This window comes from Oryctolagus cuniculus, chromosome 18 (genome assembly GCF_964237555.1).
Source record: "Oryctolagus cuniculus chromosome 18, mOryCun1.1, whole genome shotgun sequence".
Classification (NCBI taxonomy): domain Eukaryota; kingdom Metazoa; phylum Chordata; class Mammalia; order Lagomorpha; family Leporidae; genus Oryctolagus; species Oryctolagus cuniculus.
The window spans coordinates 47936340-47952342 of record NC_091449.1 but is presented as its reverse complement, the minus strand read 5'-3'; the positions used below and the strand labels follow the sequence as shown (position 1 = coordinate 47952342).

The window sequence follows — 16003 nt, the reverse complement described above, 5'->3', positions numbered from 1 at the left end:
ACGGACCATTCTTCCTACCATGCTCTTCATGATTGCATTTTTACTTTGCAGATCCCACGATACGAAAGGTCCTAATTGAGAGAAGGTGATCACCCCCTCCCTTGGTAGTGTGTATCTCCTTAATTCAGTTGGGAAACACTTTAGCTTTCAGGATCTTGAGGCAACCGATCTTTTCCATTAGAATATTAAAGCTTATCTATTATAGGATGGAAGCATTGTAACATTTCTTTCATTCCAAAATATCAGGAAAATAATGAATTACTTTTTGCCTCCTGCACATTGCTTTATTTTTGAAGGGTGGGTGTGTATGTGTGTGTGTGTGTGTGTGCATGCACATGTGTGAATACTTATGTGAATATGTAACAACTGTGGAAAAGCAGTGTTAAATTATTGCCTTTGATTTTTTTATGTGTCTCTCTGCATTAAAATTCTTAATCTTCTAAGAGCTATTCTTTAAGGTAGAACCTGAGTCTGTTTGGCTCTAGCTCTAAGTTATAATGGAGTTCATTCATATAACCAATGATGTTGAGGAAGTTTGATAAAAAAGAACTAGCTTTACTGACATGCAATAATATCAGTATTCCAAGATCAGCTCTGTGACAATAAAATATAATGAAACCTAGAGGAGTTTGACTCCTACTCTTGTTTATATTTTTATGTTATTGTAAGAATGGCTTCCTTATTTATTCTTCAGTTATTTTCCAATAAAATAAGGACCATTCTATTTTCTGAATGTAGTTGGAAAAATTCCTTGAGATAATTATGTAAAAGTATTAAAGAACAGGTTTGCCCACATTCACAGCTCAATAGCTCAATAAATGTTGCTCAGTTGAGTCTAACTCAATATAAGTAATAAGAAAATAAGAATAACATGAAAAGATGAGGATACTTATCAGGAGCAATGTCCACAAAATAAATACGGGCAACATTGATCGGTTTAGGTTCAAGAGTGAGGAGTAAGGAGGAGATGTTTGACCCAGCAGTTGAGACACTGGCTAAGACATTCATGTTCCACATCAGAGTTCTTAATTCAATTCTCTGCTCTAGCTCCTGACTCTAGGTTTCTGCCAACACAGATTCTGGGGAACAATGGTGGTGGCTTAAGCAGTTGAATCCTTGGCACAATGTAGGAGACGTGATTTGAGTTCCCAGTCCTGGTAATGGGCTCTTGCAGTTGTTCCAGGAATGAACCAGCATATGAGATCCATTTATTTATTCTCTTGCTGTCTCTGACTCTCTTTCTTTCTCTCTTTCAAATAAATAAATCAGTTGTTTTATATGAGATGATGGAGAGGGATATTGATTATAAGCTAACACATTTGTAAAATGTGACTTTTTCAAAAGGCCAGATTGATGTGAGATGTGTCAGAAGGAATATCATTCAGCCATTCATTCTGTCAACACAAGAAACACTTCTAAATGTACAAAGTTCCTTAGATTGAGGATGCAAAACACTGGCATCAAGCATTAAAATTCAGTGTGCACACACTGAAATGAGTATAAAAGATGTCTAGATGATTATACATTCAAATGATGTCATTGTTAATTGTGTATCATGTATCTTTTTGAAATTACTAAAGCTTCAGCCCTCACTAAGACTTCTGAGAAGTGCACACACATATTTAAATTATTGATTTATTCACGAGTGCACACATAGTTGAGGATAATTTTAAAAGTGTATACAAAATGGAATTAGGATAATGCGCATTTTCCATGAACTTTTTGAAGCCCCGGGTGTGTGTATGTGTGTGTGTGTGTGCATGTGTGTGTGTGCATGTCCATTATCATGAGACAACTCTTGCCATCATAACAGGGAAAGTGGAATGGACTCAGAGGAAAAAAGTTTTTAAGAAAGGTTATTCTGCTCATGACTGGATAACTACCTGTTGTTTCCAGCATATGGGGCTGTTTCCTCCAGAGTTTGACTTTGTTTTCCAGGACAGAAGTAGTTTGGAGCTGTCCTGAGACAGATGTTGTTGAAGCAGAGGCTCAATGAAATTAGTACTGCAGTGAATTTGGCCCATTGAATAAGCCACACCTGGGATACAAAAGATGACTCTGTATTTTTCTTGTTTTATGATTGGCTCCTTTCCCTTTTCTGTTTCCAATTTTATTAAGTTAAAATGTCACATACTGACTTCCTTCAAATGACTCCTTCAGTCTGGAGTTTTGGTTAGAATTTTATGCCCACATAAAACAAACATGTGGCTATACTATCTGTTCGCTGCTGCAATACTTGATGTAATGCATCATATAAATTTATAGGGAAAATTTGGAAATACTATTCCAAATTATGGAGTATTGAATTAAGAATCACTTTAATGAGAAGAGAACAGATGTAGAAGCTTTTGTAGATTAAATAGATGTACTTAGTCTCTGAGGTTTGAGCGAAAAATAGTAGAGTATGTAGATTTGGGTCAGGAATGAACGAAGTATCTCCTGAGAGGAAGGCTTAGCCTAGATTCTCCAAATCTTCAGTAGTCTCCTGAGAACTCCAAACAGACATAACCTGTAACCTGTCTTCAGAGGCTGAAGTGACTCCAATCAGCTTCAAAGCGATGGGAACCCTTTAGTTTCTGAGGATGCAAGGAAGAACATCTTAAGAGCTTTAGGGAAACTGCAGGAGTGATTAATGTCCTCAATGTAACAGGTCAATGTTGTCTTGTGACATCATGGTGAGAGAAGAATGCACTAGTCCTTCACTGAAGTCCTTGTTATTTCTAAGTTTTTAATAAGCAGGGTCTATGACTATATTTTGCCCATCTTGCTCTGCTCCCAATTGTTATTGTTTTATGCAAGATTGGCTCCCAATGCAGTCTAATTATCAAGAGCAATTTCTGCATTACCTTGTAATGTCAAATGCTATGTATCCCTGCACTGGCCAGCATCATCATCATGATCCTTATATTTGCATCCCCAAACTGGTTCCATGGAGACAATCATTACCAGGAACATTTACATTTTGTTAGCATAATGATAATGTGCGCAGGTAAAAACAGAATGTGATTAGGAGTCCAGATTGCAGTAATGAAATTTGAAATCTGAATTTATTTTTTCATTAATAGAAACACTACAATTTGTGCACGACATACATTAGAATTAATGACCTCGCTTGCAAATTTTTGCCTAGTGGGGAAAAATAGAACTGGTTACATGTCTGTCCAGGGATGAGAATACTGAGTGTCAAGATGAAAAACTGAGGTGCTTGGAAAACATTTCATATCATTGTAAATGTGTTGCCCAGGACTGAAGAGAGTGAACTATTTTCTTACCTCTGGATGACAAGTCCTTCTGTGTTGGCAATTGCATTCAAAGCTGCAGCAACATTTCCAAGAATTCACTTTCCTCTCTTTGCCAAAAAGTTTCTCTTCCTCATTAGTCTACTGCTCGAAGAAGAGAGCTTCCAGAAAAGAATTAATATTTACTGAGCATCTCCAACAGGCTGGCACTGTGCCAAGTACCTTTAGGAACAGAGACAAATAAAACCCTAAAAATTAAGTTTACCAGATGAGGATCTCAAAACTCAAGAAGTTTACTTAATAGGTGTAATGTCAGACAATTAATACTTAGAACACTCAAGATTCAAATTAAGGTCTGTTTGAACCCAAGAAGCAAGTGGTTTGCTCCTTTCAAGTCTTTATATGGAAGAATGATTTGAGGAATCTGCTGTTGCAAATTTTTACAATATTTATGTGTGCTTTTTTTTATTCATCTTATCAATTGTAGAGCCAATCAGACAATTCCCTAGAAATCCGTCTCATTAAATTTCTTTGTTTCTTGGGCCATCCGTTAACTTGAATAATGTATAGAAAAGTGCTGCAAAAGTTCATAGAAAATGAGTATTATGGGAAAAAAAAACTATGTGTAGAATTCAGAAAAAAATTTTTCACCAAAATAAACTGATATTTTAATTTCATTTTTCCATGAACCTTTTGTGGTCCCCTCGTATGCTCAAAGTAAGGGAACCTTCTCAAAGAGAGATGGGGAGTGAATGGATACTTAAAATAATTTAGGTCAAAAAATATCTGTAGTAAAACTTAAGATGCAAAATTGGTTCCTAGTAAAGGGTTTCATTCTTGTTAGTTTGCTTCGACTTTTACTTGTGTGTCTAGATTGCTTTTTCATAATGTTCATGACTGTTGTGAATAACCTTGGTGGTTAACCAGAGTGGATCACAAGAAAGACCATCAAAGCCAGGATACCTGATACTGAATCCTCGGGAAGGTCTTTCCTGTGTTTAATATTCTCACTACAAAGAAATGATAAGTATCTGAAGTGATGGATATGCTAATAATTCTAGCTTGATCACCAAACATTGTATACATACATCAAGACATCACATTGTTCCTCGTAAACGTGTATAAGTATGCTTCAATCAAAATACAATCAACAGAAAAGTAATGCCCCTCCTTAAAGAAAGCTCGTGCCTTCCTCACTGCTGCTGGAGAACTTGAATCTGAAGGGGGAATATTTTACTAAGTCAAGTGCCAGAGGCCATCCATGTGTTAGCAGTTTGTTAGTCATGTCTGCTAACCTAGCACTTTCACCAGTACACTATCCCTGAGGCTTTCAGGACTGAGTGCTCAGTTATCTGGTAGAAGGAATCCCTTCGGAAGCACTGCACAGAGAACAACCACTGGCTTTTGCCGTGTTGTTTAGTTCCAGTATCATCTCTAGAAAGCATGGTGGATAAGGAAAGATTTTAAATGTTTTCACCATAAAGAAATATTAAATGTTTGAAATGAAGTGTGTATATATGGCTATCCTGATTGGGGATTGCATAATGTATACTTGAACTGCAACATAAATATATGCAGTTTTTGTGTGTCAGTTAAAAATAAAGCAGATTATAATAATGAGCAAGTGTGGCTCTCGATGGGAAAATGACTCATTCTAAAGCATATAATTAATATCTCTGGAAGAGACCCTGAGTCTCTCTTCTCCACCTCTTGAGCTGATTTTAAAATTCATGTGTCAAACATATTTTACCGGAGCAGATTTTTTTTAAAGGGTTTTGAGCTTCACTGATCTATCACTCAGAGACTTTGATGAGCCTTTATGGAGTAGTTGCAGTGTGTCTAAGAGGACTCGGCTGTTATATGAAACATCTTGGATTCACATGCTCCTGCCCTGTTCCTGGCCATTAGTATTTGATTTTCAGTTATCTTCATCTGTAGGCTGACCTGCAGTGATCTGGAGGTACAGTCTTGCATAGATGACGCTTTGAAGAATAGATTTTAAGTTATGGCTCCCATAAGTTTATAAAAGCAAAAACACTCTGTCCAAATTCCCTCCAACCATTAGACCATGGGAACAGAGTAGGACCTGATCGTTTAGCTAAGTAAATGATCTACTGAGAATGTCATCCATGTAAGAAAGTTGTATTTGAGCAAACAATTTAATTAATTTGCTTTTCTACTTTAAATTTTTAACCTTCATTTTTAATCATGATAGTACTAAGACATTTCAGATCACTAAAATGGAAGTATACATATTTTATAACTTTGAATTTGTGAAAATCTTATTTGAACACAAAACAATTTGTAAGAAGAAAAATAATGTGTTTCAAGATGATTTATTATGTCTATGTAAATTGTTTAATAATTGCTTAGTATGGAATAATGGTGTAGCCTGGAATAGGAAAAACAATCAAGTGATAAAATTCTCACTTAAATTTTGTTTGACTAGTTTGCTCATATTTTAAACCACTTTTTATGGTATATCTATATATTTCCTCCAGTGACAGGAACAATATATGCCAATCATGCAGACTTCAGAAAATATAGATATGAGGCTGGCTGTTCTGCCTTATTTTGGTGGAGATGTTGGCAGTGAATCTCTCACTGTCTTACCAAAGCCAATGACTGTGCACAGCTTCCCTTCCACAATGCTCAGGACATCTTCTTATCCTTAAGTGAAACTGACTCATGTAGACGGCATTTGAAAAAGATCATGGAAAATGCATTTAAAACAAGAACTTTATTTTGGTGCAAATCAATGTTGAATTCCATGCATTTTTTTCATAATATGCACTTTTTGTGAACTATTTGAAAACCCCATTTATGCATGAATTTCAAAAAAAAATTGCAGTAAAATTTATCTTTTAATTCCATTTTCCACAAATTTCTTCAATTACATGTATTTGTGTGTGTGTGTGTGTGTGTGTGTGTGTAGAATGTCACAGGGAATAAGGGGAGAAAGTTACATTTTCTTGAACCTAAAGTATATCAATTTCATTTTGGGTCAAAAACGTTGTTTCCCACTACAGAAGCTGATCCATGTACTGTCAGCCTATTTAACGCCTGCCAACAATTTTGTCATGATGTTGGTCATAATATTCATATTGTTGTACATTGATATTCTTAACCAAAAAAGAGGGCATAGCAGATGGTCACTGGGTAGATAAATGCATATTTTATGGGACATATTAAAAAATTCTACTGTTTTAAAATATCCATGTGCTTTCCCTCTCCTCTGAAAATACATCCTGGAAAAACGTTTTTGGCTGTTAGAGAAAACATGATGAGGAAGTATTTTGGGGGCAGAGGTTACAAAAGATTGAGAAATACATGAAAGCCAACATCTGGAATTGTGGTTAAACCTTCCCCAGAACACAGTTGTACCATTTGTTCAACAAATATTTATTGAATGTCTGCTGTGTGTCTGGCACCGCAGAGACTGAAACGAATCAGATAAAATCCCCTGTTCTCAAGAAGTTCACAGTCTCATAGAGGTCAATGTGGTTATATCAACAAATAATGACAGAAGAGTGGGAGACTTATTTCTACTGGAACGTACAGTGCAATGGGTCACCAAGGAGATAGGTGATGGGAGTTGTCTAAAAACGCCTTCCTGAAGAGGTGATTTTTGCATTCCATCTTGAGACTTGAGAATTTCAAATGTCATGATGAACGACATTTAAAAAAAATCAGGAGAGCAATAGGTAAAAATGCAAGGCACATGGAAGAGCACAGAGTGCTTGGGCAATGGAAGTGAGTTGTGTTCATGGGGCTGAACTGGTCCATGGGGGAAAAGGCAAGAAGGGAGCCAGGAAGGCAAGATCAAGGGTAGTTGAGGACGTGCTTGGTGGTCCACTTTATAGAGTAGGTTGTGCTCTGTGAGCAGCAGACAAAATGGAGAATCGTGTTAAGTAGAAGGGGTGACATGTTTCATAGAAGGGCTGATGGTGTTTGGATTTCAATGACACAATAAATCTGCTCCAAAGGTTATGAAGCATTTCCTCTTTAAAGAAGATATTGCCTTTTGGACTCGTTAGTGTGCTGATAGTTTGGTTAGGAGCAAAGGTAAATTTGGAATTTTTTCAACAACGACAACAGACACACACACTCACACACACACACACAGAAAAAATTACAAAAGCCTCGTCTTGAAGAAGGGAAAGTATGAACATGTTAAAGGCTTTTTTTCTGTTTTTTTTTTTCCTCATACTCACTTAAATGTTCAATCATATCTTTTGCTAACACAGTGTGTGTAGCTGAAGTTCCTGCTTTCTTGTGGCATTTGGTGGATGGAACAGTACCGGACCACCACATGGTATGATGAGATTGGCAATGATGGCATTTGGTGTTGACCAAACAAAAAAGAGCTGATTTTTGAATTTTGTTCCAAAAAGCAAAGAAATTGCCTTGTAGTCCTGTCATGCCACGTGATGGTGTCTTCTATAGATACTTAGATCAAAGAACAAATGAGGAAGATCGTGGTTGTTGGTCTTTGTGATGGGAAAAGTGCCCTCAAAGGTGCCAGGCTGAATGCAAGTGTGATTTGTATGGTCTTGATATCAGAGCACAGCTATTCCTCTTTTCCAACAGATAACACTGCAGGAGTCTACGCCCGGCGCGGAGGGTTCAGTCGGCAGAAGCAGGATTTGTATCTCCTGCCCATAGTCATCAGTGACGGTGGGATCCCACCCATGAGTAGCACCAACACCCTCACCATCAAAGTCTGTGGCTGCGACGTGAATGGGGCGCTGCTCTCTTGTAATGCCGAGGCTTATATCCTGAATGCCGGCCTGAGCACCGGGGCACTGATCGCCATCCTTGCCTGCATCGTCATTCTCTTGGGTAAGGGATCTTCAGGGCCACCTGCAGATCTGTGTCCTTGAAATGTCTGTTTCTCAAGTACAGGCTGGTTAGAGGACCAGGCTGTGTCCTGTGGATCCAGTTCAAGACAAGAAAAGGGCATGCCTGCTCTAGGGCATTTTCTAGTATAATAAGGAGAGCAGTTAATTTAACAAGCAGTTCTAGCAGCATCAAGAGAAGGTTTGGATAAGTACATAGCTACGCATCACCGTACTGTGTCGCAGAAGCCATGTGGTGCTTCTGCTGCAAGGGCAGTAGAAAAGGTTTTATGGATGAGACATTTAGGTAGACACCTAGTTTATTAGCAAGAGTTTTGTCTCCCTCAAGTTAGACAGAAGCAAAGAGTCACCATCCCATGGAGGATTTAAGGCTCTGGGTGAGAGTCCCTCTGACTGTAGCTGGGCCTTGACCTTTCCTCCGATTATCTTATGTAATATCTGTGTGCTTGCTTCAGCAAGTGGGGACCGCTGGGAGTCAGTTCCCGCCTATGCAAGTTAAGGATCGCCCTTGCTCACTTCCATCACATCTGTGTTCTGCTCTGTACTGATAGTAATGGCATCAACCATGTCAGGAAGATTATATCATTTGTTCCAATGTCTCAAGAGTAGTGAATGACAAAACCAGTCTTCAAAACCAAGTAAGCCTGGCATCAAACCTGTTTTTTCCCTACAATCCTTACTTCCCCATTGGGTAAATGAATGGGGCACAACTCTATAAAGGGACCAGTGAGTTCGTCTCAACAATAATTATTGAGTATCATCTGGGTACCTGCCCCTATGTTAGGCTTGGGAGATAAAGATATCTATAAAAGACCTCTGTGCTGAATAAGTTTGCAGTCTGTTGAGGCAAATTTGCATGGACAAATACACAGAAGCACATGCTGAGTGATGTGATTGGGTTATGAACAAAAAGTGGTGCAGAAGGGTGGTGCAGACACACAGTAGAAAGCACCTGACATTGCCGGGGAGATCAGAGACATCTTTTGTGACGTATATGTTTGATGCTGGAAAAGCTTTCCAACGGAGGAAAGGGGTTGGCACAGATGGATATTACATGCAGAAGGAACAGAATATGAAGAGCCATGTGGAATGAATAGCAAAAGAAACTGATGTGTAAACCATGTGATAAATGTTACGATGATAGGAAGAGCAGGGCCAAGTGCATATGTGGAGCAGCTGCCAATAGCCTTGTCCATGATAGGAAACAAGTCCACGAGGAAGAGAAAATGAGGAGTGGGTACTTGGAGGTACTGCCAAGAACAAGGCACAGAGTTCTAGAACATCAGAAAGTCCAAGGCAAGTGCACGCTCGCCCCGTTCTCCCCCTCTGCTCCCACCCATCCTTGCATCTCAGAGCGACCATGGACCCAGAGGACCTCTCAATCCACTTGCCAAAGTCAGCCACAGCCATGTTGTTTCTTCAGACTTGCTGAGGCTATAGCAGAGTCTTCTAATGGAACATCATGGACGCCACTTGGGGGCAGTGGAGTGCAGAGGGTATTGATAAAGAATTAAATGGGGCCTGAGCTTTCCTTTTAAATGACTCTGCTCACTCCTCAAGATGGCCCAACCTGAATGCAATTCCCTGCTCAGGGAAGCTGCACCTGGGGTTTCAGCTGATGCTGTTTCCCTCCCTTAAAGTAATAGGAGAAGACGTTCTAGAAGTCTTCATGAATGTCTCCTTTCCTATGTAGTGGTCCGAGTAGAGTCACCCACCCTTACAGTGACATTTCTTGTTAAGATCGAGTAGGCTCAATGCTGTTCCCCAGGTCTCTGGTCAGAAGCTAAGCCATCACCTCGTACAGGAAGGTGGGTCCTGAATTATCTGAAAGTTCTCATCCTTGACCTTTGGAAAGGCAACTGTCTTCCTTTACACATTGGAACTGGCTTTCGCCATTTTTAAGAGACTGCAGAGAACATGTTGAAAATATTCCTAGTTCTTAGGAAGATGACTTCCTGCTAGTGTCAGGATTCATTCACAGGTTCAAAGCTCCTTCCTGCCAAGCAGTTAGATGTTATATTCTCAGCACAGCATTTGCAGAGGAGGAGCCAGGTGGAGGTCAGTTCCACACATCTGTCTTTGGAGAGTCCAGGCCAAGCTCTTTCTTACTGCTTATAGTGGTTCCAGGTATGAAGTGTGTCATGGTTTACTGCACGCACATTTCCTCCGGGAACAGAACCCAGCATGATCCTCCTTAATGTGTACTCACTCCTTTTTCTTTCCCTATAGTCATCGTAGTACTGTTTGTGACTCTAAGAAGGCAAAAGAAAGAACCGCTCATCGTTTTTGAGGAAGAAGATGTTCGTGAGAACATCATTACCTATGATGATGAAGGGGGTGGGGAGGAAGACACAGAAGCCTTTGACATCGCCACCCTTCAGAATCCCGATGGCATCAACGGATTTATCCCTCGAAAAGACATAAAGCCCGAGTATCAGTACATGCCTCGACCTGGCCTCCGGCCAGCACCCAACAGCGTGGATGTGGACGACTTCATCAACACGAGAATACAGGAGGCAGATAACGACCCCACCGCCCCTCCCTATGACTCCATCCAAATCTATGGCTATGAAGGTCGGGGCTCAGTGGCCGGGTCCCTGAGCTCCTTAGAGTCTGCCACCACAGATTCAGATTTGGACTATGACTATCTACAGAACTGGGGACCTCGTTTTAAGAAACTAGCAGACTTGTATGGTTCCAAAGACACTTTTGATGACGATTCTTAACAATAACGATACAAATTTGGCCTTAAGAACTGTGTCTGGCATTCTCAAGAATCTAGAAGATGTGTAAACAGGTATTTTTTTAAATCAAGGAAAGGCTCATTTAAAACAAGCAAAGTTTTACAGAGAGGATACCTTTAATCTCACTGCAAGGACATCAAAGTGGTAAATACTGTGAAGTACCTTTTCTCACAAAAAGGCTAATACTGAAGTTGTTTATCAGCTTCACTGGAGAAAAACCACTTGGCATACAAAATACCTATGTGAAGGAGAAGTCCAATGGAGAACTCACAATGAAGGGAAATGTTTATGTGTTACGGACATCTAAGTCTTTCTTCTTCTTTTTTTATTTTAATTTGTCAAAGAAGCTTCCACAAAATTAGAAAGGACAACAGTTCTGAGCTGTAATTTCGCCTTAAACTATGGACACTCTCTATGTAGTGCATTTTTAAACTTGAAATATATAATATTCAGCCAGCTTAAACCCATACAATGTATGTACAATACAAGGTACAATTGTCTCTTGAGTATCAATCTTGTTACTGCTGATTCTTGTAAATCTTTTTGCTTCTACTTTCATCTTAAACTAATACGTGCCAGATATAACTGTCTTGTTTCAGTGAGAAGCGCCCTATTTCTATGTCATTTTTAATGTATCTATTTGTACAATTTTAAAGTTCTTATTTTAGTATACATACAAATATCAGTATTCTGACATGTAAGAAAATGTTACGGCATCACACTTATATTTTATGAACATTGTACTGTTGCTTTAATATGAGCTTCAATATAAGAAGCAACCTTTGAAATAAAAAACAGATTCTTTTTTAATTCTGGGTTTGATTCTTAACATTGACAAACAAGGATTTCTCATGATCCATTTATATTGCTAATTTGATTGTGATTTTTAATAACCCTATTTATGATCTGTTTTTGTCTGTCTGCTGCTTTTGTTGTTTATTTAAATCAAATATGTTTGACAAATGTGTTTCCAGACCAGATTCTGTTAACATCATGTAAAGCCTCTTTGGGTACATTCTCAGCGCTGGCCTCCTGGCTTCTCTTGGCACACATCTACAAAAGAAGAATGCCAGAGATCTAGATCCGTCTATAATTTTGCAATATGTGTTGTACAATATGCATTTATCTTATATATCAGTCATCTGGTGGTTATGAGAGACAGATCCACGAGGGAATGAAATTATCAGAACTCTTACTCTCCAAGGTGTAGATTTTGATGTTCCACACTGAGCATTTGGGGTTAGAGCGAGTGAAGAGTCACAAATATAAATGTTCCCCAGATGCCAATATTATTCTGTTTTCCCTTACGTAGACTCTGCCAGGCTATTGTTAAACCTCTGGGAGTTAAAACGGCTCATTTTTCCTCCGGTAATTTTTACCTTCTCTTAAAATAATGTGGACGTTTAAGTTTTGATAACAGAAAGGGCAATTCATTTTGAAACCTCTGTTTTAGGATATGCTTCGGACCATAAGCTCAGGATGAGGGCGGGGACCATGTGGGATTTTGAGGGTCAAGGCCATTTGACCCATGAGTTTACCTGCAGTCGTCTGCAGCCCCCTGTAGCTTCCTGGGGATTGGGATTTGTGTCTGGCCAAAGGACAAAACGTAGCAATACTGGGGAAAGACCCTACAAGGTCCTGCTGTAAGTGCTTTCCTTCTTTCCCTCTGAACACAGGGCACATGCTTTCTCTTGGATTGCAGACAATTTTTAGATTATCTTTCCTTTTCTTACTTTGTTGTGAAGATTTCTGTGAAGCATTTCTTGGTTCCCTGCTACATACTATTTTTATGACTTGGTCAAAATGCATACAAAGATAAATGTTTATGTGAAGTACTCACTTCCATTTCACTTTGCATTTAAATCAAATTGGGCTGAACACTTCAATGGAACAAATTGTGTGGACAATGTCACTTTAGACTCTCATTTTAGTGAAGGATTGCACATTCTCAGTGCTTCCATAATTGCAGGTTGTGTTCATTTTTTATATAGGTTTTGTAATCCAAAGAATATTTTGCTAGATTTGCACAGATCTCCAATTGAATTTGAAATGAAGAAATAACTCAAAAAGAATATGAATAGCACTTAAACAAGTATACAGTTGTTAAGTAACCCGTCACCATGAATGATCCTTTTTTCTAGGAATGTATTTGGATTAGAGTTGACAATTACATTTTCACATTTTTATGTTTAACTTTTTTTTTAAAGGCTGTCTACTTTTCAATAGTTTAAAAATACTTGTTTTTCATTTTTCTTTCTTCCTTTTTTTTTTTTTTACCTTAAACCTCTATTGTTTGTAGAATCCTCTTAGAAGCTTGAAAATAAAATGTCTTTCCCGACTAGTGGAGTCCTTTTTCATTTGGAATGTATGACCTTAAAAGCAATGTTAGTTGAAGTGGTTCTTCCTTATCTCAATGTAAATTTCAATGCTTTAAAATAACAATGCAGCAAAAAGAAGGAATGGTGCTCTGTTCTTCTTGTCTTCAAACAATTGGTATTGTTTATTGTCATCATTCATTCATTCATCCATCCATCAAAAACTTTCTGTATTGTCCCCATGACAGTTACTCGAGAATACAGGATGAATATTGCCTCCTTCCCTGATACCTTTTAATTTTCCCAACCCCGTAGCAACATATTATCCTCTTGGTTTTGCAATCCCCTATTCATGTGTGTGCCCATCCACCTCCCCAGACAAGGCAACAGGATATTTTCAGATCTAAGGGAACAAAATAAATAAAAGATGTTATAGTAGATAGTAAGATGTTGAGTGCGAATAGAGTTCAGCCAATTGGAGCAATTCTGGACAGATCCTAGGTTTTGCTAAGTCATAACTTATAGGCCAGGGTTCCTGGGGGCGATGGGGGAAAAAGAGCACTTGTAGAATAAATTAAAAGTACGTAGGCATGGTGCCCGAAGAGAGTGTTCTATATTTCAGATGGAACCAGGTCAGAAGTATTTGGCCGTTGGCCATTGGCGTTGAATTACATCTTTCACCCTTCTGTGAGAACTTTTATAAGACCATATAAGTTGAGCAGTTGGGATCTCTGAGCAAAAGAGTGGAAAATTCTGTCTGGCAGGGAGCATAAAAGGCAGATTAGGAAGATGCAAACCCAGAAACATGTCAGAAGAGGGAATTTTCTGAAGGTCAAAGCATGATCTAATGAGGACCTGGGATAATTCAGAGCTATGGCGATGGAGAAGAAGAAAAGCTTGCCTTGTCTGTACTGTCAGCAGCTTGGTCTGGGCAATCAGCATCCCTGATCCACAGGACTCACAAAGCCTCCTCACTGTTCTCTGCCCCCTAATGACTTCCACAAAGAAGCAAGAGAGATATTTTGAAAGCATCGTTTAGGTCATGTGACTCTGTAGCTTAACCCTCTTGATTTGCTTCCCAAAGTCTTTAATTCTAGTTCCTCTATTATTTGCCATAACGAATGTCCTGCCGACGTCTCCAGCTTCATCTTCATTGTCGCTTTGGTAGGCTATGCTGCAGCAGCACTGGACACCTTTAAATTTCTCACGCAAACAAATCGTGTCCCCTTTTCCAAGTAACATAGGCCACCCCTTGTTGGTTGATTAGCACCTTCTTTTTTTTTTTTCTTTTTTGACAGGCAGAGTGGACAGTGAGAGAGAGACAGAGAGAAAGGTCTTCCTTTTGCCGTTGGTTCACCCCCCAATGGCCGCCGCGGCCAGCGCACCGCGCTGATCCGATGGCAGGAGCCAGGTACTTCTCCTGGTCTCCCATGGGGTGCAGGGCCCAAGGACTTGGGCCATCCTCCACTGCACTCCCTGGCCACAGCAGAGAGCTGACCTGGAAGAGGGGCAACCGGGACAGAATACGGCACCCCGACCGGGACTAGAACCCGGTGTGCCGGCGCTGCAAGGCGGAGGATTAGCCTAGTGAGCCGCGGTGCCGACCGATTAGCACCTTCTAAAGTTACTTTTCTTACCAACTTTCTTTGTGTGTTTGTGTGTTTGACTGCTGCACCAGAATGTGAGCTCCAAGAGGGCAGGGATCTTGTTTTCTTGTGCATCATTGTGTGCCCAGTTCTTAACCTTGTGCCTAGAACACAGCAGATGCACAGTGTTTGTTGAGTGAGTAAAACTATACTGACAAGGCCTAATTATCAAGATTTATTGACAGATTACAGTTGGGCTTTTTATCTGACAAGCCAGATCAGCTGTGACCTTGGTGCCTGGGATTGTGGATCCAGAGAAGTGAATTCGGGAGAAAAGTAGAATTGAATTTGAGTTGGAATTGTACGTGGGAAGTGTTTGTGTGACAGCCAGATGAGAACTGTCAAGTAGATAATCAGAAATACAGATTTCCACTGAGCTGACTACAGAAACCAGGAGCGGGGCCTGGAGAGTGGCAGTCATCAAATGAGATTGGAACGCTCAGGCGTGATGGTGTGTCTTCGAATTGAGTGCTCACTGCTCTCACCCTACTTTAAAAGAGTATTTCTACAGTGAGGTCCCTTTGGTGTTGAAGAGTAATGATGGTTTTAGTTTTATTAGTAATGCTAATTAATAAGCATAAACCTTACCCTTGTATGTCAAATGCTTTGAAAGATAGGAAGGGAATATTAATTAATTCACTAATTTTTCTCTTCAATTAGTGAGCCTTTTTTGATCTCATACTATATGGGGATGAAGCATTAGACATGTGATTCACATTCTGTTTCTATCAGAAGATAAAGTGTGTGCTCCAGTCTCCACATGACACTGAGAGCAGAGAAAGTTAAACATCTGTCCAGAGAAAACACGGGAAACGACGGCAAAGCCGAATGGGAAAGAATCCAGTTTCTTCCATGGTGGTCCGCAGACATATTGCTTAAACTTAAAGCAGTTAAGCGTAACGAGACTTCCTCGCAATCAGTGATGACCTGAGACAGTGGTGTTGAGATGTTGGCAGGGGATGTACACTCTGCCTGCTCAGTTTATTACTCTAAGTGACCGTCTGCCATGTGACCTGACCATGAGTTCTCATCAGGCCCTGAAGACCCAGCCTAACCCTGCAAAGACAAGTTGGGGTTCCAGGCTTTTGAGGAGATGAAGCCTGTGGGGAAACAATACATAGTTGAGGACGGAGCCTCAGCTTGGCGGTAAGAATTGAAAACTCACTTAGCTCATCATTCTTCATCATCAGATGTTACCAT

General features: G+C 39.7%; 1 protein-coding gene across 3 annotated transcripts in view; it reads left to right on the top strand.

Annotated features, from left to right (window-relative positions):
• CDH11 (cadherin 11) overlaps nucleotides 1–11652 on the top strand; it is a 164332-nt gene extending 152680 nt beyond the window's left edge. For all 3 annotated transcript variants that reach the window (XM_070063308.1, XM_051846856.2, XM_070063307.1), the window contains 2 exons: nucleotides 7830–8081; nucleotides 10328–11652. In XM_070063308.1, the coding sequence (XP_069919409.1) occupies nucleotides 7830–8081; nucleotides 10328–10824 (749 nt within the window). In that variant the 3' untranslated portion in view covers nucleotides 10825–11652. The remainder of the gene's footprint in view (nucleotides 1–7829; nucleotides 8082–10327) is intronic.
• Nucleotides 11653–16003: the final 4351 nt, after the last annotated feature.